The following is a 25674-nucleotide window of genomic DNA, read 5'->3' on the forward strand; positions in this document are numbered from 1 at the left end:
TCCTTTTCCTGTCGGTGTTTCTCCAAACTGCACACCTGCCAGACCAGCTAAAAATTCTACAGAACCATCATAGGCATCAGATCCCATAAGCACCTTGCCATGGAACCTGGAAGAACTCCTAGCAGAGGCCTTCCTCCACCTGGTTCTGAAGATGCCATGGCTGCTAGCAGCAGAGCTGGGGTCCCCCCAGGTCTGGGCTCTGATGCCAGCTCAATGAGCAAACCCATACCACCTCAGTGGCTCCTAAACCTTGGCAAACAAGCCCTCTTCTCTCCCAGGTGCCTTTGCCAGTTGTAAAGAACATGTCCCTGCTCCTTTTGTAAGACACATTGTTGAATGACAGTCTACTTTGGAAGGTTTCACAAGGTTTTAATAACAACCCAATAACACTTGAAACACCAGGTGTCATTGCTCCACACAGGCACACACTCTGTCACGTACACTCTGAGGTAGAGATACACACACAGGCTAGAAAGAAAAATACTCAACGGGGTCTGCATGGAACAGACCACACACGTCCACAAGGCACTTAGAGGCGGCCCCAGAAAACAGGGACAAAGGCTGTGCCTTTGCATCAAGACCCTAGAGCTGGCAGGGGCCACCCACCATTGGGTACCCACAGCCTGCTGCCTTTGAGGTTTCACCCAACATTGGCTGAGGCAGAAAGAGAATGGCACTTGGACAGCAGCTGGTCCCAAGGTGAGAATGGCATTCTGAATGCCAAGGTTCTCGGGAGTCATTTGTTAAATGAATGGGGTCCAGAAGGGAAGAATTCTGGAGAACGCTCTCCAGGGGTTCTGGAGCCCTCTAAACTAGGGTCCAGGGACCAAGGCAGGGGAACAGCCCTGCCACCAATTACTTTGGAGGTGGTCAAAGACGTGAAAACTTTGGGGGCATCAGCTGTACTGGGTGAGGAGAAAGTCTTCCTAGTGTCTTGTCCACAACTGGCCCTGGCTGGTTCAGTGACTCGGTGCTGTGTCTCATGTGACCTCAAAGGGCCCCATTCTCATCTCCCTTCCCTGGCACAGCAGCCTGAGCCTTGGCCTTGGGGAAAAAGTTCCGAGCCAGCTGATTTGCACGCCTGTTCTGGGGCAGCAGGCCGTGTTCAGGAGGGAGGAGACACCGGACCCCATCCACCCTGTCCAGCTCTGATTGGCGGCTAGGGTGCAGCCAGTGGTAGTAGATGAGTCGCAGAGCCATACCCAGCAGGAAGCAGGCACCAGCCACAAGCAGCCACAGCTGCACGGAGGCTGAATTGGGCAGCCAGGCACTCTGAGTTGCCCAGGTGGCCACTAGCAGGACACTGTCACCCAGGAGGAAAGCCAGGTGGATGGAGGCCCGGCCCTGAGTGTGGCCCTCAGACACATTGAACCAGGAGAAATAGAGGATGGCAGCCACAGTGGCCCGGTACAGCCACTCGGCGCTGGGATCCGACATGAAGTTTGTGCCCTGGAGCCAGACCCAGAGCAGCAGCACCAGCCACAGGCCCAGGAAGTGCAGCGCCACGTAGTGGGGGAAGAGGGCGGAGAACAGAGCCACGGCCAGGACTCGGGGCCACAGCAGCAGCAGGTTCCACATGAAGTAGACGGCAGAGGAGCCCAGGCCCAGGCGAGGCTTGGTGGAAAGGCAGGTGCGCAGGGCCTGGTGGTAGTCCAGCAGTGCCCAGGAGATGCCCACAAAGGATGTGCCAATGCCAATCCCTACAAGAGGAGGACAGAGGTGAGTCCTGGGGGCAGGCAGGCTGGCACTGCAGGGGGCTCACAGGATTCTCTGGAGCCCCTTCAGTGGGAGGGAAGACAATGGGAGAGAACATTCAGGAAGTTCACACAACCAACCAACCACAGCGGGGTTCAAATCTGAAGCTCGCCCTTTGGCAGGGAGCTTTACCCTGGGTTGGGGAGGGTAAGGGGGCGTGGCTAAGAGAGGTGCCTAGCATTGGTCACCACAGGGCCTTGGCTGCACCCTGGACATCTCTTAGGGCCCCATACGTTTCCTTTCCCAGGAGAGCCCAAGCTTCCTCAGGTCTGAAACTCAGCAGTCCTGGTTCTTTCTGTCAGAAAGGAGGCAGAGGATCCCGTGGGAGGCACAGGTCTCCTGCCTCTAGGAGAGATAATGCCTGCTGTGCGTCACCCCCTCTACACACAGCCTGGGGCCATGGGGCTCTGATCTCCCAAGACCCAGAAGTATGTGTATGCACAGGTACGTGTGTGAGCATGCCAATACTTGAACTCAGGGCTTTGTGCTCTTGTCTATCTTTCTTGCTCAAGGCTAATACTCTACCACTTGAGCTACACCTCCACTCTGGCTTTTGGCTGGTTAGCTGGAGATTGGAGTCTCTTGGATTTGTCTGTTTGGTGGCTTTGAATCCTCACAGCCTCATGAGTAGCTAGGATAACAGGTAGGAGTCACTGATACCAAGTTATGATGGGTCTCATCTCACCCTCCAGGTTTCCACCTGGACTAGAAGCATAAAGACCTCAGGGAAAATGGAGTGATGGCTGGCACTGGAGTGTCTTTACCATGTGCCTTCCCTGCCTGCTTCCACTCTGTCCACTCAACAGAAATATCCTGGGCACCCTCTGAGCCCCAGGGCCCACTCTCATCCTAGTTTCAGACCTGTGGCCATCGCCCTCTCTAAATGCCTATCCTCTGGGTGGCAGGGCTGCTGTCCAATTTTCCCAATAGGCTGAAGTGTCTGGTCTTAATAGCTTTGCCACGACTGTGAGGTCAGCCAGGAGCCCATGCTTCACTTCCCTGAGCCTCCCCCATCCACTCCGTGGTGCCAGGGTGTTCCAGAAACACCTGCTCCCTTACACCTCGAGGCTCACCACACAGTCATCCTCTGGGCTCCAGGAGGCTCAGACACAGACTCTGCTAACCTGGGACCCCAGTCAGCCCAGGACCTGGTATGTAGTAAATGTCTGCTGAATTTTTTAAAAAAATTAAAAAATCAAAGCCACACACCTGTAAACCCAGCTACTCAGCAGGCTGAGATCTAAGGATCATGGTTCGAAGTCAGCCCAGACTCTTATCTCAAGTTAACCACCAGACAACTAGAAATGGTGCTGCGGCTCAAAGTGATTAGCACTAGCCTTGAGCAAAAGAGCTCAGGGACGGCACTTAGGACCTGAGTTCAAGCCTCACAACCTATAAAAAATGAAGAAGGGCGGCTGAGGATGGGACTCAAGTGGTAGAGCACCTACCAAATCCTGAGCAAAATCTCTATATTGAAAAAAACAAAAAACAAAACACCACTAAGATCTCCACTGGGCCAATGTAGTGTAGACACTCGCTGTCCTCAAACAGAGCAGGAAAGCGAGCAGCTCCACCCTCCCACAGCTCTGCTTCTGTGGGCGGGGACACCCCATCCTGGGCCGCCCTGCGGGAGGGCAGGGTGGAGGCTGGGGGCTGGCAGCAGAGGCTGCTCATAGCAAAGGTCACATGTGCCCTGAATCCGGGCCGAGGCAGAGCTTTGCTCCATTAAGTCACTTAACTCCTTTTCCCCAGAAACCCCTCTGGAACTGAGACTCCTCACCATGCCAACCTCCCTTGTGGTTCAGGAGGTCCTACAGCCACTGCCTTGGGAGTGTGCCCTGGGCGCACACTTCCAAACTACTGCATTTCCAGTCTGCCACCAAGCAAGGCAGGAGCTCAGTCCCCGCCATATCCCCAGCACAGCGACAAGCAAAGAAAAGATGCTCAAAAAAGCCTAAGCACCTCAAGTAGGTACTAGGTGTAAAAGCAAAGGGACAATGCTCAGATCCTGAGTTCAAGTCCCAGGACCAACACACACACACACACACACACACACACACGAGGTTGGCAGGAAGCAGCAGATCTGGGAGGGAGGCACTCACACTGGTAGTACTCGGCTCGGCCACTCTGCAGCACAATGGCCAGCACCAGTGTGAGCTGTGGCGTGGACTCCAGGAAGGTCTCGAAGAGGCGCAGCATGCTGATATCCAGGGCGAGGAAGTCGGAGTAGGCCAGGTCGAAGTCGGAGGGCGCCTCCTGCCGCCATACCAGCAGCCCCTGCTGCAGCCCCTGCAGGCACCTAGGTAACAAACACACACACACACACACACACACACAGATACACAGATATACACACACACACACACACATGCCCAGGAGCTGGATGAGGGCCTGTCTCGTGGTGTGGAGCAGACCAGCTCCCATCCCAGTCTTGGGAAAGCTGCCTCGCCTTGCTGTTCCCTCATGTAAAGCTGGGCAAGCCCACCGGCTCCTCCTGTTGGTCCAGCACTGCCCAAGCCCATGCAGCCCTGGTCTCCTGTCCACTCATTTTACATTGGAGGAAGGTTCTGGAAGCTAGTGGGAGTTGAGGACTGAGCCCAAAGGCAGGCCAGAAAGCTGTCCTGTAGTAGTTCCTATTTTAACATGCCTGAGAGTTTCCTGGGAGACCTTGGGCAGAGGGAGCCATGGCTGCCTCTACTCAAGCAAGTCGGATCAGACTGAGCGGGAGAGGAGTGGGCTGCCATGGACAGGAGGGACAGAGGCAGGGGTTACATTTAGAAGGCCGCTGAAGCCAGGCCCCAGCAGCTCATATCCATTAGCCTAGCGACTTGGGAGGTTGACATCAGAAAGATCACAGTTTCAGTCAAAAGTTCATGAGGGAGCCAGGTGTGGCGGTTCACGCCTGCAATCCTAGCTACTCAGGAGGAGATCTGAGGATCTCAGTTCAAAGCCAGCCCGGGCACTAAAGAACATAAGACTCTTTTTTTTTTTTTTTTGCCAGTCCTGGGCTTGAGCTCAGGGCCTGAGCACTGTCCTTGGACTTTCTCAAGGCTAGAGCTCTACCACTTGAGCCTCAGCACCACTTCCGGCTTTTTCTATATATGTGGTACCGAGGAATCGAACCCAGGTCTTTGTGCATGCTAGACAAGCACTTTAACCACTAGGCCAAATTCCCGGCCCCAAGAACATAAGACTCTTATGTCCAATTATCTCCAATGAGAAGTGGTGCTGTGACTCAAGGGGTAAGGTGGTAGCCTTGAGCTGAAGAGCTCAGGGACAGCACCCAGGCCCAGAGTTCAAGTCCTATGACCGACAAAAAAACAAAAGTTCATGAGGGAGTGTGGCCTAGTGGTAGAGTGCACGAAGACCCAGGTTTGATTCCTTGGTACCACATAGAAAAACCAGGAGTGGTGCTGTGGCTCAAGTGGTAGAATGGTAGCCTTGAGGAAAGCCCAAGAACATTGCTCAGGCAAGCCCCAGACTGGCAAAAAAAAAAAAAGTCCATCAGACTCTGTATAAACTATAAAAGCTGGGAGTGAGGATGGGGTGTACCTGTCATCTCCAGAGGGAAGCATAAATAGGAGGATAACAGACCAGATTGACACAGACCAAAACCAAGCAAGACCCTATCTCAAAAATAACTAGACCTGGAGTTTGGCCTAGAGGTTGAGTGCTTGCCTAGCATGCACAAAGACCTGGGTTTGATTTCTCAGTACCAATACATATAAAAAAGTCAGAAGTGGTGCTGAGGCTCAAGTGGTAGAGCTCTAGCCTTGAGAAAGTTCAAGGACAGTGATTAAACCCTGAGCTCAAGTCCAGGACTGGCAAAAAAAAAAAAAAAAAAAAACTAGACCTAAAAGAGCCAGAGAGACAAGGCTCAGAGTGTCCCTGGAGAAAGAACGAGAACCTGTCCCAGGAAGGTGGGGATGGAGACTACAGAGAGGGGGAATCCCAGAGGTTGGGCAGGCAGGCTTCTGGGAGCAGGGTCCAAGTAGTAGTGGAGGCACCATCACCCATCCCCAAGAACTCTTAGAAGGAGAGCCTGATCACTTCCCTATCAGGGATGGCCTAATAATGTAGAGCCCCATTGCAACTCTCCCTTGAGGAAGCTTCTTCCTCTGATCCCCCAGTGTCCCAATGGGGAGAGAACAGAGACCTCATTTTTCCAACCCAAGGCCCAGAAGAATACAAGGGAAGACACTAGACCCATGGAGGCCTGCCCAAGACTCTTTAACAAATGTGCCCCCTCCCACCCATCAGGGTTTGAGTGATGTCTGCACAGTGCCTCAAACAAATAGCAACATTAAAGCTCCTCTTTCTGCTGCTCGAGACTCTACAGAGCCTAGCGAGCCTTGAACTGGGGCTTGGGCGCTGTCCCTTAGCTTTTTTGCTCAAGGCTGGCACTCTATTGCATGAGCCACAGCTCCACTTGCAGCTTTTTGCTGGCTAATTGGAAATCAATCTCATAGACTTTCCTGCCCAGGCTGGCTTGGCAAGGTGATTCTCAGATCTCAGTCCTCTAAGAAGCTACGATTCCGGGTCTGAGCCACAGGTGCCTGGCTCTACAGATGTTTTATACAGGGAGAAAACAAGGCTGGAAAAAGATCACAAATGGCAAAGCTAGGATTGGATCTCAGAGAAATCTCACACCAAAGCCCCTACGCTCCTCCTTCTCCTCTGGGCCTCAGTTCTCCCATTCCCGAAGGCAGGGCTGAGATTCTCTTTGGGGGGAAAGGGCTGGGCCCACAGCAGGGGGGGATACCCCAGGGAGTTTCCAGTGCAGCCAGCCCTTTGCCCCCACGCCTGCCGTGTCAGTGCTTCTCCGTCCCGGGCGTAGGAGCGGGGAGGTGCCCCAGCCCTTCCCTCACCTGTACAGGTAGCCGAGCTGGAGGAGGTGCAGCAGCGCCAGGCAGCGGCCGGGGGGCTGCGGGCCGTGCAGGCCGGGGGGGTCGGCGCGCAGCCAGAGCCAGCTGAAGAGCTGCAGGGCGACCGAGGCCAGGCCGAGCAGCGCCAGCACTAGCGCCGCCCACAGATAGCGGCCGCTCCGCGCGTACTGACCCGCGGCCCACAGGTCGGCTCCCAGATCCAGCAGGAAGGCGGCGGTGCCCAGCACGCTCAGCACCAGGTCCCGCAGGAGAGCGGCCCGGGGGGACCAGGACATGGCCCGTCCGGTCCTCCGCGAGGTCCCAGCCTTCTCCTCGGTGCCTCGAGCCCGCCCTCGAGCCCCGGGTCGCCGAGGCGGGAGCAGCTGAGGAGGGGCGGGGCAGGAAGGGGGCGTGGCTGGAAGGGGCGGGAGCAGCCGGCTAGGGGCGGGGCTGGAAAGGGCTGGAGCAGGCGGGGCTGGTAAGGGGGCGGGAGCAGCCGGCTAGGGGCGGGGCTGGAAGGGGGCGGGAGCAGCCGGCTAGGGGCGGGGCTGGAAGGGGGCGGGAGCAGCCGGGTAGGGGCGGGGCTGGAAGGGGGCGGGAGCAGCCGGGTAGGGGCGGGGCTGGAAGGGAATGGGAGCAGCCGGGGAGGACCGGACCTGCCAGAGCGGGACTTGCCCGCCTCGGAGGAGCCAGCCCCCCGACCCCCTACTCTAGAGGTTAGGATCTGGCCCTGCCACCTGATCCTGGGAGCTCTGATCCAGCCAAGGGCGTCTCGAGGGCCCCCAGGCTTCCAGGGGCCTCGTTTTACTCCTAAGCTCCGGGAGGCCCCAGGTGAGAATGGCCTGAAGATCAGAGGCTGGCGCCTGGCCTCTACAGTGAGCCCTCTGGACCACGGTGGCCCCGCGGGGACATAACACCCAGAGCATCGGGTCTACCGAGCGCACCAAAGGTGCCTTTTACTAGGTGAGCTGAAGGCAGACACAAGAAGTGGGGAGGAAGGATATTTGGTAATGGGAAATGAATTGCTTTGAACGTCATTTACATATTAAAAGGAATCATACACACAATAAGATATACCGTAGGTATTGTGGGTAAAACATGAACTGAGGTTGGGTCGTCATGGCCTGCTCCAGCTTCGGGTAAAGAGCCGGCCTCATTCATGTCATTATGTCAAACAGAAGATGAGTCCAACGCGAAAGAAGAAGGTGCCCAGCGTCATAGCCAGACCAAAACATGGAGGCTCACCAGCACTGCCAGTCCTGGCGCAAGGGCGGCACCTGAAGCACGCAGACAGGTGGTGTAGGTGTGGAAGGCTACCTGTTGCATGGCACACACGTGCTCCTTGGGGCAGTCCCCCTGGCAGGGCCCAGTGTCATAGCTGACAGAGTTGTAGACGTAGTAGCGCTGTAATATATCCGGGTCACCGGCGATTCGGCTCAGCGCCTCCTGCATGGAGCGAGTACTGGCATCTGGCACCTGGTAGGCCTCTGTCAGCTGGTACTCAAGCTCCCAGCGCTGGGTCTGCTGTGTGTTGGCCAGGCTCAAGTTCATGAAGTAGGTCAACATATCCTAGAGCAGACATCGGAAGCCAGCCAGAAGTTATCTGTTGTCCCACCCTTGGCTCCACACCTAATCCTGTACCTACATTTGTCTCAGGGCCTCACATTTGCCGGGCAGAGAGACTCTACCACTTGAGCTAGCTTCCCCCCCACCACCACAGGTTCAAAGCCAGCCTAAGCAGAAAAGAATGTGGAATTCCATTGCCAACTAGCAAATTGAGGGACAGGAGATACTGCTCAAGTGTAGAATGCCAGTTATGAACAAGAAAGCCAACTAAGAGCAAGAGCACAAACTTAGCATCTTCCTTCACTCCTCTTTCTGCCACACCTGCTTCCCACACTCATGTACCAGCAAATCGTGCTCCTCTGCCTCCGAAACACCTCCAGGGCTCAACACTACTCACCACCACTTTGGTCTAAATTACCATCCCCGTGAAGCTGGTTTACAGCCAAGCTGGATCTGTCACACTGCCCTTGACTCTAACCACACAGCAGATAAAGCTGATTTTATAAAATTATGTCAGGAAATTTCTTGTTTCTGTCCCAAACTCTCAAAAACCAGAGTGCTCCCCCCACAGCCTGCATGATCTCACCTTGTCACACCCACACCCCCTTCAGGCTTTACACATGATCACTCAGCTGCAGGGTCCTCTGATTTGCACTTCCCTCCACCTTTCCCAGACACTCATCAGGTTAGCTCAGAACCAAATGTCTCCCTCCCCATCTGGGACTGTCTCGATCATACATAAGCACACCTGCAATCATTACCACCCTGTCTTTCCACTCAGCTTTTTCTCCTTAGCCCCTCTCTTTGTTCCACATTTGATTTCACTTGCTTAGCATCTCTCCTGTAAGAATGGAAGGTCTAGCAAAGCACTGACTTTATTTATGTCATTCCTGAACTTACACCAGAGCCAGGCCCATTGCAATGCTTTAATACATGAAAGAAGTGGGAGTGGGGGTGTTCGTCCTGAGGCTTGAACTTAGGGCCTGGGTGCCGTCCCTTAGTTTTTCTGCTCAAGGTTGGTGCTCTGCCACTTGTACCACAACTCCCCTTTGGGCTTGTTTGATGGTTAATTGAAAATGAGTCTCAAGGACTTTTCCTGCCTGCTCTGACTGTAAACTATGATCCTCAGATCTTAGCCTCTTGAGGAGGTAGGTTTACAGACATGAGCCACCAGTTCCCGGCTTGAAGTTCTTGGGCTGGGAATGTAGCTTAGTGGTGGAGTGCTTGCCTAGCATGTATGAAGCCCTGGGTTTGATTCCTCAATACCGTATAAACAGAAAAAAGCCAGAAGTGGTGCTGTGGCTCAAGTGGTAGAGTGCTAGCCTTGAGCAAAAGAAGCTCAGTGATTGTGCCCAGGTCCTGAATTCAAGCCCCAGGACTGGCAAAAAAAAAAAAGAAAGAAAGAAAGAAAAAAAGGAAGGAAGGAAGGAACAGAGATAGAAAGAAAAAGAGAGAGAAAAGAAAAGATAGTATTTCTCTGTAATTTTGATAACCATAGCACATCCCTAGGAGGTAAGCAATTGCTCTGTGAGCTGGGAACTTGAGCCTCATCTATGGATAGAAAGAACTAGATAAGAAGTTTAAGGTCAGGGGCCGGGAGTTTAGCCTAGGGGTAGAGTGCTTGCCTAGCATGCACAAAGACCCAGGTTCGATTCCTCGGTACCACATACATAGAAAAAAAAAGTCAGAAATGGTGCTATGGCTCAAGTGGTAGAGCTCTAGCCTTGAGACAGTGCCCAGGCCCTGAGATAAAGCCCCAGGACTGGCAAAAAAAAAAAAAAAGTTTAAGGTCAGACTCTAAGGAGCCTTGAATTGTGGTCCAGGGAGGTATAACTACCTGAGGCACAGGGAAGGCAATGAAGGTTTGAGCCCAGGAAAGAGGCAAGATGAGAGCAGGGCTTCGTAAAGATCAGGCCCTCTGCAGTGTGTGGCAGATGGGACCCGGCAGGTAGAAGTAGGAGACCAAGTAGGAGGCAGTGGCAAAGATGTGGGCATGTGATTTGCAGGAAGAACTGCCTGACCTGGTGACAGGTGACTCTCTGAGCCTGAGCCTGAGCAAGATGGAAGCAACTTGGTCTGGCTCAGTCATTAGCTGAGAGTTAAGGAAGGGGGTGACACCTTGAGCTCCTTCCCTTCTCTGACCCCAGGGGACCCAGGCTCCTGACCTGCACATTCAGTGTGTCTCGGTTGTACTTGAACACTCGGATGCCTGGATTGTTGGCTCCATTGACAACTCCAGGTAACGTGGTTTTCCACGGAGTGACCCCAGGCGTGAGGAACATGACACTTATGGGAGCACCTTTAGGGAGAAAGGCAGCACGGCTCAGGGAGGCTGGGCATTGGAGGCCAGCAGGTGCCAAGTGCCCCCTGGGTCTCGTACCTGTGTCATCATAGAACATCCGAAAGCTGTCAGTGTGATGATGCCCAAAGAACTGCCCGGCTATGACATGATGGTGCCTGCGGACCACCTGCAAGTACGCCTCGTTGAAGTCCTCCCGGAACCATGCCTTGTTTTGTGTTTTCTCAAAGAACCCTGGAGGCACGTGGCCAATAATGTACACCTGACAGGAAAGGGGACAGAAAAACAAAGCTCAGAGATACCGTCTCCACACCCTCCTCTCAAAGCCTGGCCATGTTCCTTCTCAAAGGCTCAAATCATTTTTCTCCAAACCCAGCTCTCACATCACCTCCTCCGTGAAGCCTTCCTGGCCCCTCATAGACCAGGCTTGGAGACTGTGGGCTAGTCTTGCATGGATGTGGAGCATAGGTGTGGTCATGTGTTCATGCCTTACGTTCCCTGAGTCACTTGGCTAGCAGTACCTGGGCACTTGGCCACACCACTGCAGAAGGAAGAACAGGGCAGGATTAAAAGCATGAGATAATCTGGTGGCTCATGTCTATAATCCTGGCTACTCAGAAGCCTGAGATCTGAGGACAGGAAAGTCCATGAGACTCTAATCCCCAATTGATGACTAAAAGCCAAAATTGGAGCTGTGGCTCAAGTAATAGAGCACTGACCTTGAACAACAAAGCCCTGAGTTCAAGCCCTAGTACTAGCACATACACAAACAAGATCCCTATAATCTGGGGTTCTGGAACCTACTGCTAATGAGGACGTTGAAGCCCATAAGAAGCAGTGATGGGCTGGAGTCATGCCGTAATTTGTTAATAAGTTCAGTCATAACTCCACTTCTAGAGCTTTTTTTTTTTTGGTTGTGGGGCTTGAACTCAGGCCCTAGGCACTGTTCTTGAGCTTTTCCATTCAAGGCTAGCGTTCTACCACTTAGAGCCATAGAACCACTTTTGATTTTTCTGGTGGTTAATTAGAATAAACTTTCCTGCTCAGACTGGCTTTGAACTGTGCTCCTCACATCTCAGCACCCTGAGAAGCTAGGATGACAGGCGTGAGCCACTGTGCCCAGTTTCCCCTCCTAGTGGTTAATTGGAGATAGGTGTCAGACAGACTTTTCCTGCTTCTGCTGACTGCAAACTTCCATCCTCAGATCCGAACTTCCACAGTGGCTAGGATCACAGGCATGAGCCACAGATGCGTGGCTTTCCTAAGGATCTGGTAAGGGAAGGAGCCACTCACAGTGCTCCAAGTGTCTTCTGCCTGGCCATGAAGAAGCCTGGAGGATGTGCGCATGGGCAAGGGAGTGGATGTGTTTGTGCTGAGCAGAGACTTGTCCCTAAAGTATCCAGAGGGCAGGAAGAAGAAGCAATGCCCTCACCATCTCCCCGACCTGGGCTGCATTGCTCAGCACCTCTTCCAGCCACTGGAACTGCTGGCCGGGGTCAGCCATGCCGGCTGTCTGTTCGTTGTTGCTATAGTACAGGTTGGTGTTGAGAACCACAATTCGCCCTGCCCTGCTGGGACCCGGCAGCTTCTCAGAATAGAAAGCACCTGTGAAGGCACAACCAGAGAGAGCCTGAAGGTGGCCTGTGACCTGTGGCCTGACCTCTTCACTCTCCATCCTCCCCTTCCTTACCACAGGAAGGATGCAAGGCTCCCTGGGTTCAAGTCCTAACTCTATCACGCCTAACCTGTGCCCCTTGGAAAAGTGATTTCACTACTCCATGCTGTAGAATGGGAATAAGAACGGAGTGTCAGGTGCTGGTGGCCCACGCCTGTAATCTTAGCTAGTCAAGAGGCTGACATGTGAGGATCTGCGTTCAAAGCCAGCTGGGGCATAAAAGTCCCAAGTTTGTGAGACTTATCTCCAATTAACCACCAGAAAACTGGAAATGATGCTGTGGCTCAAAGAGTAGAGTGCTAGCCTTGAACTGAAGAGCTCAGGGACAGCACCCAGTCCCAGAGTTCAAGTCCCATGACCAACCAAAAAAAAAAAAGAGAGAGAGAGAATGGAATGTGTTTGTGCATCTAGGCCCACTGTGAATCCTCCTCCATGCAGGAACTGGCACAGGAACTGATGTTTGGGCCATAGCTGGGGGTATGTGCAGACAGCGGAGTATGCCTTAAGCTAGCTGTGCCTCTGCACTAGTTAGCTGTTGAGTGTTTTTGTTGTTGTTGTTTTTGCCAATTCTAGGGCTTGAAGTCTAAGCATGGCCCTGAGCTTTTGAACTCAGGCTCTACTTCCAGTATTTTGTGGTTAATTTGAGATAAGAGTCTTATGGACTTCTCTGCCTGAGCTAGTTTTGAACCACAATCCTCTGATCTCAGTCTCCTCAGTACCCAGGATTAGGATTACAGGTGTGAGTCTTCAGCGTCTAGCTTGAACTAACAGTCCTTAACTGGGAATAATACCTAGAGAAATGTGTGTGTGTGTGTGTGTGTGTGTGTGTGTGTGTGTATGTGTGTGTGTGTGTGTGTGTGCCAGGCCTGAGGCTTAGAAATCAAGGCCTGGGCACAGTCTCTGAGTTGTTGTTTTTTTTTTTTTGGGGGGGGGGGGTGGTAGGGCTTCAACTCAGGACCTGGGCACTGTCCTTGAGCTTTCTCAAGACTACAGCTCTATCACTTGAACCACAGCACCATTTTCAGCTTTTTCTATGGTTAACTGGAGATCAGAGTTCTACTTCTGGCTTTTCTGCTGCTTAATGGGAAATAAGAGTCCCATAGACTGGGCCAGGAGTTTGGCCTATTGGTTAAAGTGCTTGCCTAGCATGCATGAAGACCTGGGTTCGATTCCTCGGTACCACATACATAGAAAAAAGAGCCGGAAGTGGTGCTGAGGCTCAAGTGGTAGAGCTCTAGCCTTGAGAAAGTCCAAGGACAGTGCTCAGGCCCTGAGCTCAAGCCCAGGACTGGCAAAAAAAAAAAAAAAAAAAAGAGTTCCATAGACTTCCATGCCCAGACTGGCTTCAAACCACAATCCTCAGATCTCAGCCTCCTGAGTAGTTAGGCATGAGCATGAGACACTGGCATCCAGCTGGGATATTTTTGGTATTGTCACAACAGGAGGTGTTACATTGGCATCTAGTGGAAAGAGACCAGAGATGATGTTAGGCACCCTACAATACACAGGGGCGCCAAGGAGAAAACAATTACCTTATTCAGTTGCAGTGAGATTCAGGCTGGCTTGAGATGAAGGTCACTGCTTTTCCCTAAGACTGCTGCAGTCTGCTGTCATGCTGAGGACAGTCCCTGGCACACAGTAACTGGTCAATAAACTTTGTTTTGGAAAGCTAGGCACTAGTGACTCATGTCTGTGATGCTAGCTGCTCAGGAGGCTGAGATCTGAGGACTACAGTTCAAAGCCCACCCACACAGAAATGTCTGACACTTTTTTTTTTTTGCCAATTCTGGGACCTGAACTCAGGGCCTAGGTGCTGTCGCTGGGCTTCTTTTGCTTAAAGCCAGCACTCTACCACCTGAGCCACAGTGTCACTTCTGGGTTTTTCTGTGTATGTGGTACTGAGGAATCAAACTCAGGACTTTGTGCATGCTAGACAAGCACTCTACCACTAAGCCACATTCTCGGCTATCTGTGACACTCTTATCTCTAAATAACCAGCAAAAACTTAGAAGTAGAGGCATATCTCAATTGGTATCGTGCCATTTTTGAGCTAAGTTGGAGCTCAGTGCCCCAACTTCAAGCTCCAGTCCTGGCACAACTATATGTACATATGGGTTTATATTCATTTCATTAACAGTGCTCAGGGTTGTAAACAAAGGCCTCAGAGTCTCTCCTGGATTCTGCTCTCAAGCCTGCCCTTGTATCACCTGGGCCCAGTGTCTGTATCTTCAGGCCTCAATCTTCTAATCTATGAACTAGGGAGAAATCTCTGTCCTGATTTTAAAGAGTTGTGAAGATTAGATCAAAATCTGACACATAGTATGTGCTCCGTGATACCTTCTTTGAAGAGAGCAATAGATTCGTTACTAAGCCACGGTCGCCACAGCTCTGCTACTTGATTGTAGATATTGTTGCTCCCTACTGGGAACTGGTTTTTGGGGTGAAAGTCATGGTTTCCCAAGGCAGCAAAGACTTTTGTGTCTGGGAAGAAAAGAAGAACTATTCAGAAAATATTCCAAAGCACTTGATGGGCTGTGTGTTTTCAGGCAGCTGGCCAGCACAGCCAGCGGGGAAGAACGATAACTCAGATGAGGGAAATGCAGTGATAAGTGCAAAACTGCAACTGATGGCATCTGGCTAAGCTTTGCCTGCAGAGGAAGAGAAGTGAGCTGCCTGTTCTGGTCCCTAAAGTCCTTTCCTAGCAGGAACTTTTCTGGTTACAGAGGAGGCCTCAACTTCTGATAAGGAAACAAATGGTTCGTTGGCATTTTCAGCCCCTTGGTAATTCAGGGTCCTCTGCTTTTGTCAATTACAGAGCCATCTTCTAGGGGTAGGGGGGGGGTTCTGGCTTACTCTGGAGTTCTATTCATTCATTTACCCAGCAAATGTTTTCTACTGAATACCTACTAGGCGCCAGTGCATGAAGCTTGGACCCAGACTCTCAGGCCCAGCTCTGGGGATCTGGAAGTGTACTAGGTTGACAGGTATTGAGTAATCAGAAGTGAGGGCTGTCACCAAAAGGGCCATTTCCTGTGGAGTGTGGGTGTCTGGGGAGGCCTCCCTGAGGAAGTAGCCTATGGCCTCTCTGTGAGTCGTTTCATTTCGGCTTTCATTTTAGGTTCTATGTCTGGCAGGTAGTAGGTGCTCAAAAAATAATTGACAATAAAGAAAAATGATCTATCAAAAAAAAAAGAAGTCAAGAAAAAGAAAAAAAAAAAAACTGACTGGCATGGGAGTCTGGAGGCTGGAACCCAGTTTCCAGATGGGAAGTCCCTCTAACAAGCCTTTTGTCTTGTATAAACTACAAGATCTGGAAACTTTGCAAGGGCTACCTAAGCAAGAAAGCACTGTGTATTATGTATTGTTTCATTTTTATCTTAGCAGTACGAGATGCATCTTACAACCAATGGCATCTTGGCTGTTGGAAAATTCTTGTCTACTGGGAAATAAATGTGTCAATTTGTCACAGACCTTATCATTCACATTTATGTGTATAGACATAGTGAATAAGACATTTTTCATCTTTTATTTTCCCCAGTCATGGGACTTGAATCCTGGGCCTAGGTGCCATCTCTCAACTCTTCAGCTCAAGGTTCTACCACTTGGCTACTTCCTACAGCATTTTCTTACCCACTATGTCACTTTAATTCCAGAAACCCTGTGAGGAGCAGAGGTCAAAGAAGTTTCAAGATAAGCTGAGTGCGGTGGCTCACGCCTGTAATCCTAGCTACTCAGGAGGCTGAAACCTGTTTCAAAGCCAGCCCAGGCATAAAAGAGCTTGTGACTCTTATCTCCAATTAATCACTAGAAAAACAGGAAGTGGGGCTGTGACTCCAGGGGTAGGGTAGTAGCCTTGAGCTGAAGAGCCCACAGACAATGCCCAGGCCCAGAGTTGAAGCCAGAAGAAGAAGAAGAAAGAAGAAGAAGGAGGAGAAGGAGGAGGAGGAAGGGAGAGAGGGAGGAGGTGGAGGGAGGGAGGAGGAGGAGGGAAAGAAAGAAAGAAGGAAAGAAAGAAAGGAAGGAAGGAAGGAAGGAAGGAAGGAAGGAAGGAAGGAAGGAAGGAAGGAAGGAAGAAAGGAAGAAAGAAAGAAAAGTTCCAAGATGTATCTGGGTTTGAATCCCTGAAATCCCTGAAGTGACTGGCTGCGAGTAGTAGTTTCTTATCTTTACTTTGGGGTTTATAAGGGTGAGCAGGAGGCCTAGTGCCCTCTGCTGGAGGGAGAAGGAATGAGCCTACCTGGGTGGGGCTTGCTGGAGTTAGTGCAGCTGGGAATCCTTTGCATAAATTGATTTCCACTGAGGGTATGGCTGTGGGAGTGGTGGATAAGGACAAAGCTCAAACCCAGTAATGGACTACACACTGGCCACTGGACCAGCTGACTTCTCCTGGCTCATAGATTTCTGAAATAAAATTGAGCTGATTATAGCTCCTCGGGAATTTTTTTTTTTTCCACACAGGATTTGTCAGCCTTTATTAACCAAGAGTGAAGCCAAGCCCTAGAGTTTCCTTTTTAAAAAACTAAAAACAAAACAAAAAATCCAAAAACCCAACCTTGTTTATGGCAAACGATTTAACTCTTAATGACTTTAAACTATATATATTCAATACCAGAGCAAGAATTGTTTGCTTTCCAACCACGTTTCTTCTAGGAATAAAATGCAAGTGTAGGGACCGGGAGTTTGGCCTAATGGTTAAAGTGCTTGCCTAGCATGCATGAATACCCCGGTTCAATTCCTCGGTACCACATACATAGAAAAAAGCCGGAAGTGGTGCTGAGGCTCAAGTGGTAGAGCTCTAGCCTTGAGAAAGTCCAAGGACAGTGCTCAGGCCCTGAGCTCAAGCACAGGACTGGCAAAAAAAAAAAAAAAAAAAAAAAAAAAATGCAAGTGTAAAATAGGTTAAAATAAGATTTACCCCCAATGACTTATAAAATAATTCCAATTGAAAGACATTTCAAACACTGTGTGTAGAACTTAGGAACAAAAGATGATATTTACCTTTGAGGTAGCACATGCTGAATTAGGTTTCTCTTATTACAGTGAGCTTAAACATCATCATCAACAATAACAACAACAAAGAAAAAACAAAGAATCTACCCTTTACTCAAGGTGCTCCTCGGGAATTTTTGTGGTAAAGAATGAGCATAGAGCTGTGCCTAGCACACAGCACTTTATATTTACAGTTATTCATGTTGCTATTGTTATTACTCCTGTTATTTCACAACTATGGTCTTCTTTTTTCTTTTGCCAGTTTTGGGGCTTGAACTCAGGGCCTAGGCATTGTCCTTGAACACATTTTGCTCAAGGCTAGCACTGTGCCACTTGAGCCATAGCACCATTTCCGGCTTTTTTCTGAGTATGTGGTACCAAGGAATCAAATCCAGAGCTTCATGCATGTTAGGCAAGCACTCTACCACTAGGCTACACTCCTGGCCCACAACCATGATTTTTTAACAAATCAGAGGTATTAAACTGAAGGAGAGGGTATAGGGGTTGATGGGAGCTCTCTCAAGTCCCCAGCTTGCATCTACACATCGTGCCTGGCCCAGCCAGTTAAAACTATGTTCAGCCAAGCACTAGTGGCTCATAAGTGAAATCCTAGCTACTCAGGAGGCTGAGACCTGAGAATCACAGTTTGAAACCAGCCTGGGCAGGAAAGTCTAGGACACTCCAATTAGTCCCCCCCCCCAAAAAAAAAAAGGGGCCGGGAGTTTGGCCTAGTGGTAGTGTGCTTGCCTAGCATGCATGAAGACCCAGGTTCGATTCCTCAGTACCACATACATAGAAAGAAGCTGGAAATGGTGCTGAGGCTCAAGTGGTAGAACTCTAACCTTGAGAAATCCAAGGATGGTGCTCAGGCCCTGAGCTCAAGCCCAGGACTGGCAAAAAAAAAAAAAAAGCAGGAAGTGGAGCTGTGGTCCAAGTGGTAGAACCCAGCACCCAGGCCCTGAGTTCAAGCCCCAGGACCAGCACACACATACACAAAAGACGATCAGTTGGACACATACCCTCCTCTCCATGTTGTCTCCCATAGAACAGTGCCTTCCTGGCCCTGCCCAAAAGCCAGGCTCTGAAGATCTTGGAAGCACCAAGAAGCAGCACCTCAGTTGGAAGGCAACATCTCCCAGAAGCCCTGGCAGTCAGGATGGCTTGAACGCAATTCATGCTAGATTTAGGGCTCAACCAGTACGCAAGGGCTATGTGTGCACCCCTATGCAAACTGTCCAGGAACGCCTGGCTGGAACAGCAGACACTGTGGGAGAGGTGGTAAACAGGGAGTCACAGAAGACATTGAAACTGCATTGCCTGTGAAGGACATCTGTGTGTTTATGGGCTCGTGAGCTGTGGTGGCCCCCATGGGGTTTTCAGAAAGGTAAGGCACCAGTTGTGCCACACATGGAACCAGAGCTGTAGCAGCCATCCTTGTCAATGGATGGAGTGTGGACTTGTCTCCCTGCTGAGCCAGGCCTGCCTGTGTTCAGGGATGGTTGCAGACTTACTTGGAAACACCTCCCTGATGAGCGTGGTCAGACGCCGCACAATCTCCAGCACAGCCTCCTCTCCCAGACTCTCGTTGGGCACATGAGGTGTGTCATCCCTGCAAAACACCGTCACACAGGTTGGTATGGGCAATGCAGAAAGGGAAAGCACTGCAGAGAGGTACTGGAGACCTGGCTCTCAAAAGTTTGCAGGTGTGGGCATGGAGAGATTAATTTGGAGTCAGTTCACAGAGTGTTCAAACCCAGCCTCTGCCATCTACCTGCGCGCTGTAAAGGCTCCTTAACTGAGTCTCTATACATTCATCTGTAAAATAGGAAATAATGTGTACCTACAACTAGAGAATTTGTAAAATGTCATATGAAGGCGAAAAATTATATGTGAATATATAATGTAGTAATAATAATCATTATTAATTTTTTTTTCTTTCAGACAGTAGTAGGTTTTGATCTAGGGCCTAACACCTGTTAGGCAGGCATTCTGTCCCTTGAGCCAGCCCAAATTATCCTGATTTCCAGTTGGGCACTGGTGATTCTGTAGTTCTAGCAATTCAGGAGGCTAAGATCTGAGAACTGCCGTTCAAAGTCAGCTCAGGCAGGAAAAGTTTGTGAAACTTATCTCTAATTAACCAACAAAAAGCCAAAAGTAGAGGGGCCAGGAGCTTAGCCTAGTGGTAGAGTGCTTACCTAGCATGCACGAAGCTCTGAGATTGATTCCTTGGTACCACATACAAAGGAAAAAGATGGAAGTGATACTGTGGCCCAAGTAGCAGAGCACTAGCCTTGAGCAAAATGTGTCCAAGGACAAGGCCCAGGCTCTAAGGACAAGGCCCAGGCTCTAAGTTCAAGCCCCAGGACTAGGAAAAAAGAAAAAATTAAAAAGCCAAAAGTGGAGCTTAGTTCAAGTCAAAGAATGTTAACCTTGAGCTTTCAAACAAAATGCTTAGGACAGCACCTAGGCCCTCAGATCAAGGCCCTGAACTGGCCAGTGCACACACACATGTGCATGTGCACACATACACACACACACAACTGATTTCCTCAAAGCCTCTGATGGCATAACATTTTTTTCCCTTGATGGTATTGTGTATTAAACTTAAAGGTCTATGCTTACTAGATATGGCTTCTACCACTTGAGCCAGGCTATAAGCTGTGTGTGTGTGTACCAGTAATGGGGCTTAAACACATGGCTTTGACCTCTTACTAGGCTTTCATGCTTAAAGCTAGCACTCAAGCACTTGAGCCATAGTTCCATTTCTGGCTTTTTGGTGGTTAACTGGAGATAAGAGTTTCATGGACTTTTCTGCCCGAGCTGATTTCAAATTGCAATTCTCAGATCTCAGCCTCCTGCGTAGCTAAGATTATAGATATGAACCATTGGCACATGGTTTTATTTTTTTTTTGTTTACTGGTCATAGGCTTGAACCCAGTGCCTGGGTCCTATTCTTGAGCTCTTTTGATCAAGGTTAGCATTCTACCAGTCCAGTGCCATTTCTGGTTTTCTGGTGGTTTGCTGGAGATAAGTCTCACAGACTTTCCTGCCAAGGTTGGCCTCAAACTGTAATCTTTGGTATGTCATTCCAGGTCGCTCCCACACACCAAGTCTGAGCACCTTCCAGTCTTCCTCAACAGCTCCCTGGGTTCCCAACTTCCTGCAAGAAGTCCTCTCCATCCCACCCCACAAGTCAGATTCTCCAATGGCCAATGACTTGTCTATTGCCTTCATTATTATTTATAACACCTGAGTGCTGTCTCTGAGCTTTTTTTCACTCAAGGCCAGCACTCTACCACTTTGAGCCATAGTGCTACTTCCAGTTTTCTGGGGATTCATTGGAGATGGGTTTCACAGACTTTCGTGCCTGAGGTGGCTTCACACTGCGACCCTCACATCTCAGCCTCCTGAATAGCTAGGATGACAGGCGTGCGCCACCGGAGCCTGGCCTCATTCCCCTGCTTGAAGACAAGTGTGCACTTCGGCATCCCCTACCTCAGTGTAGCATGATGTCACAGGCAATCTGCCAAGTAAGGGAGGGAAAGAAGTACCTGGGAAAGCTGAAGTTCCCCCAACATCCTTGGAGAAGCAAAAACTGAGTTTCTGTGGCCAGGAAGCCCTATCAGCACCAAGCAATAAGTACTCATTAGGGCCACTATGCAGCCCACCCAGCAGCCAGCCAGAAGGACAGTGATTGCACGCTGGACCATGTTCCTTCTAGTTTCTTCTTCCCTGCCTGCATTTAGACCACTCAGGCTTGGCAATTGGCTCAGTATCCATCCCCAGCTTAACACCTCAGAGTCCTCTGCTCACTCGTGTCCCCAGCGTCCCCAGCCACAGTGCCGGCCACGGCTGCTACAGCCAGGAGACACAGGTCAAGGGCTATCTGAGAGACTCTCCAGGGATGCCTGGACAAGTGACCTAAGTTTGGGACATAGGGTCAATGGGAGAGTCAGGAGAAGCATGGGTTACAGCCTGGCTGGCACGTGGCATGGCAGGTCTCCAGGGAAGGGGGCTTCGGTAATGGTCTTCTTACCCGGTCCAGAGAATGAAGTCTGGATTTGGCTCAATCTCCTTCATGGCATAGATGGAGGAGTTGATGAGGATCCAGGGAGAGTCACAGAGATAGTCACCCCAGGGGCCTGCATTTGGCACCGGCTGGGAGCCAGCTGACGGACACACCCTGAAGGGATCTTTGGTCACGGTGTAGTTGGGATCGAGGTGTAGGTCAGAGATGTGCCAGAACTTCCCTGTAGGGAAAAGAAACTGTCAGTGCTGGTCCCGCTCAGCCTGGATGGAGGGCAGGTTCTGGAGGATCCTGGGCTAGGAACACGGCACCGCCCAGGGGAACTGATACCTCTTCTGGGCACCCATGTTCCAGGAGGGTCTACAGCTTGACTTTGCCCAGGAGGGCAAGGAGCAGAGTATAGGCTCACTCTGTCCTGACCTATGACCTTTGGCTACACCCTTTCTATTGCCCAGGCCAGCTCCCTAGCAGAAACAGCATGAAGCATGGGAGTCTCTTGGCCCTTTAAGACTTGAGGGTACTGGTTTCAAGTTGTACAGGTGAATCACTGGCTAGAGCCCATATGAGTGGTGTGAACTGTGTTTCTCCCTGAGCCCATCACTAAAGCCAGACTCTGATCATACACTAGTGAAATACAGGAAAATCTGACCTGAAGACCAGGTCTCACATTCCTAATCACAGCGATTTGGCTATTTGCAGGAGGGAAAAGGGTAAAACTGGGAGAATTAGCCAGGTACCTGAGGCTCACACTTGTAATCCTAACTACTCAGAAGGCTGTGATCTGAGGATTGCAGTTCAAAGCCAGCCTGAGCAAGAAAGTCCATGAGACACTTATCTCCTATAAACTATTCAAAAAAGCTGAAAGTGGTGCTATGGCTCAAGGGTAGAGCACTAGCTTTGAGAAAGCCTAAAGACAGTGCCTAGGCCCCTGAGTTCAAGTCCCAGGTCTGGGGAAAAAAAAAAGCTGGAAGTGGTATTGTGGTTCAAGTGGTAGAGAACTCACCTGAGCAAAAGAAGCTCAGGGACAGTGCCCAGGCCAAGTTCAAGCCCCAGGAGTGGAAAGAAAAAAAAAAAAGGAGGATTATGGTTAGATACCAGTGTAGGCTAAAGTTAGTGAAACTCCAATCTCAACAACTATTACTGCAGTTTCGGGGCTAGGAGTTTGGCCTAGTGGTAGAATGCTTACCTAGCATTTGATTCCTTGGTACCACAAAGAGAAAGCCGGAAGTTGTGCTGTGGCTCAAGTGGTAGGGTTCTAGCCTTGAGAAAACCCAAGAACAGTGCTCAGGTCCTGAGCTCAAGCCCAGACTGCCAAGAACAACAACAACAAAAAGAGCTGGATTTTCCTTGAGCGGGGAGCGTGGCCTTGTGGTAGCATGCTCATCTAGCACTCGCAAAGCCCTGGGTTCAAGTCCCCAGAACCACAAACACAGGAAAAAGCTAGAAGTAGTGCTGTGGCTCAAGGGTAGAGTGCTAGCCTTGAGCAACAAGTGTCCAAGGACAGTGCCCAGACCCTGAGTTCAAGCTCCAGGATTGGCAAACAACAACAACAGCAAATGGTTTGGTACTCATGCCTGTGATCACAGCTACATTAGAGGCATAAGTAGAAGGATCACAGTCCAAGGCTGGTCTGGGCAAAAAGTGTAAAAGCCTAAATGAAAAATAGCCTAACATAGAAAGGGCTGATGTATAGCTTGAGCCATTGAGTTCAAGTGCAACGCACTGAGTTCAAACCCCAGTACCACCAAAAATAAAATCTGACTTTGAACCATGGTTGGAAAGCTGAGGCAGGAGGATTGAACATTCAAGGCCATCCCAGACTGGACTGCAGGTCAAGTCCCAGCATAGCAAGGCCAGCCTGGAAAGACCTGAGATCTGAAACCGTGTGCAAAGACTGTGGGAACTCTTTGCAAGTTTACCTCAGTTTTAAAAGTATAGATGTGGCCGGGAGTTTGGCCTAGTGGTTAAAGTGCTTGCCTAGCATACATGAAGACCCGGGTTCGATTCCTCGGTACCCATATACATAGAAAAAAGCCAGAAGTGGTGCTGAGGCTCAAGTGGTAGAGCTCTAGCCTTGAGAAAGTCCAAGGACAGTGCTCAGGCCCTGAGCTCAAGCCCAGGACTGGCAAAAAAAAAAAAAAAAAAGTATAGGTGTGCAAACAATCCAACAAGTTTGGAGGAAAAGAAAAAAGTTGGCATTTCTAAACCTCACTACTCCAAGAAGACATGTGGAGAGCATGGAGCTTACAGCAGCAGGCCGTGGCCTTTGTGCTGCCACTTCCTAGGTGTGCGGTCTCCTGTTTCTCATCTGCAAAATGAGCATCACAACCACAGTACCTGTTTTACAGGAACTACCAAATCAAATGACGCTAGCCTGATAGTGCCTGCCTCTAGTCTCAACAACTCAGAAGGCTAGGGTCAGATGTCATTGGAGTCCAGAAACTCAAAGCCGGCCTGGGCAGCACAGATGACCCTATATCTAAAAATATTTATTTATTTTACTTTTTGTGTGTGTGTGTGTGCCAGTCCTGGGGCTTGAATGCAGGGCTTGGGCACTGTCCCTGAGCTTCTTTTACTACAAGCTAGCTCTTTACCACTTGAGCCACAGTGCCACTTCTGCTTTTTCTGTGTATGTGGTACTGAAGAATCAAACCCAGGAAAGCACTCTACCATTAAGCCACATACCCAATGCCTAAAAATAATTTTTCTTGTAGGTCCTGGGGCTTGAAGTCGGCCTGGGCGCTGTCCATGGGCTCTACAGCTCAGGGCTACCACCCTACCTTTGAGCCAAGTCCACTTCCCATTTTCTAGAGGTTAATTGGAGATAAGAGTCTCAGGTCCTTTTGTGCCTGGGCTGGCTTTGAACCTTGATTCTCAGATCTCAGCGTCCTGAGTAACTAGGATTTCAGGTGTGAGCCACTGTGCCTGATTCTAAAAATAATTATTGATTGATTGATTGATTGATTGATTTTTGCCAGTCCTGGCTTGAACTCAGGGCCTGAGCATTGTCCTTGGGCTTTCTGAAGGCTAGAGCTCTACTACTTGAGCAACAGAACCACTTCCGGCTTTTTTCTATGCATGTGGTACCGAGGAATCGAACCCGGGTCTTTGTGAATACCAGGCAAGCACTCTACCACTAGGTTAAACTCCCGACCCCTAAAAATAATTTTTTAAACAAATTACTTTTCTATTTTGTTTGTGTGTGTGTGTGTATTTGAGCTTGAACGTACTATCTCAAGCTCTAGCTTGTTTTTCTTTTTTTATTCTTTTTCTTTGTTCTTTTTGCCAGTCCCAGGGCTTGAACTCAGGGCTAAGTGCTACTGTCCGTGGGTTTTCTCAAGGCTAGAGCTCTACCACTTGAGTCACAGTACCATTTCTGGGTTTTTCTATGTATGTGGTACCAAGGAATCGAATCAGGGTCTTCATGCATACTATGCAAACACTCTACCACTAGGCCAAAGTCCCAGCCCAGTGTCTGGCACATTCTAAGCATTCTTTTTATTGTTCACATTTTGTGTATTGACTAGACTATAACCTTATTCAGTTATAGCTTTTTGTTGTTGTTGTATTGAGCATCAAATCCCCAATACTTAGTATGTGGGTGCTTTGCCACTGAGCTACATCCCAGCCCAGCCATAGTTTTCTTGTTAGCTATGTTTCATTATCCAAATGCTATTTCATTATTCAAATGCTATTTCAATTAACAAATTCCACGACAACCCTGGCCCTGTGTGGCCCCTACTGAAAACCTATGAAAGGATCAAGCAGCCTGGCTGGGTGTTCCCTCGGTCTCAGTGGCAAGAGTTCTGAATTCACAGGAAGAAACAAAGACACCACCAGTTTTCCTGGGGCCCTACCTGTTTCAGCCGTGGTGACTCTCCAGTGGGCCAGGAAAATCAGCCATGGAAACAGCCTCATCATTGGGCTGAGCTCCAGCAGCCACGGGACCCCCAAAGGTGTTTACTGCAGACTTCCCCCCAGCTGTGGCCGGCCACGTGTCTCAGAACTTCCCCTGCGTTCCTGGGCTCCAGGTCATCCAGGGCTTTCTGGCTTCTCTTGCTTTTCCTCTTTTGCCCAGCAGGGTGTGAGCTGGGCTGGGCCCAGGCTATGTGCCAGTCAGCACTGCAGGGAGATCTTTGTCCTCTTTGATGGAAGTCACACCCATCTTCAGATGCTGTGGGTCAGAAAAATAGGATATTTATCTGCTCACTCTTTCTTTCTTCCTTCTCCCCCTCTTTTCTCCCCCCCCTCTCTTTCTTCCTTTCTTTTTTTGCTGGTCCTGAGGCCTGAACTCAGGGCCTGGACACTGTCCCTGAGCTTCTTTTGCCCACAACTAGCACTCTACCACTTAAGCCACAGCACCATTCCTGGCTTTTTCTGTTTTTGTGGTACTGAGGACTGGAACCCTGGACTCTATGCATGCTAGGCAAGACCTCTACCACCAACACCACATTCCCAGCCAAAACAACTGTTACTTTGTCATTTCTTTTTTGGTACT

The 25674-nt window shown here is 50.1% G+C and overlaps 2 protein-coding genes across 2 annotated transcripts; both read right to left on the bottom strand.

Moving 5' to 3' along the window:
* Positions 1-368: 368 nt before the first annotated feature.
* On the bottom strand, positions 369-6933 carry Xkr8 (XK related 8). The gene is made up of 3 exons (XM_090333831.1): positions 6624-6933; positions 3858-4054; positions 369-1700 (listed from the first exon to the last, which is right to left on the bottom strand). Exons 1-3 carry the CDS (start codon positions 6914-6916, stop codon positions 991-993), a joined length of 1200 nt encoding a protein of 399 aa, XP_090189957.1. The 5' UTR covers positions 6917-6933; the 3' UTR covers positions 369-990.
* Positions 6934-7579: 646 nt separating this feature from the next.
* Positions 7580-25094, bottom strand: Smpdl3b (sphingomyelin phosphodiesterase acid like 3B). The gene is made up of 8 exons (XM_090333832.1): positions 25034-25094; positions 21186-21399; positions 18661-18758; positions 14498-14641; positions 11918-12090; positions 10567-10747; positions 10352-10485; positions 7580-8189 (listed from the first exon to the last, which is right to left on the bottom strand). The coding sequence occupies exons 1-8, from the start codon at positions 25092-25094 to the stop codon at positions 7836-7838; spliced, it is 1359 nt and encodes a 452-aa protein (XP_090189958.1). The 3' UTR covers positions 7580-7835.
* Positions 25095-25674: the final 580 nt, after the last annotated feature.

Source organism: Megascapheus bottae, chromosome 6 (assembly GCF_031878675.1).
Source record: "Megascapheus bottae isolate mThoBot1 chromosome 6, mThoBot2.hap1, whole genome shotgun sequence".
NCBI lineage: Eukaryota > Metazoa > Chordata > Mammalia > Rodentia > Geomyidae > Megascapheus > Megascapheus bottae.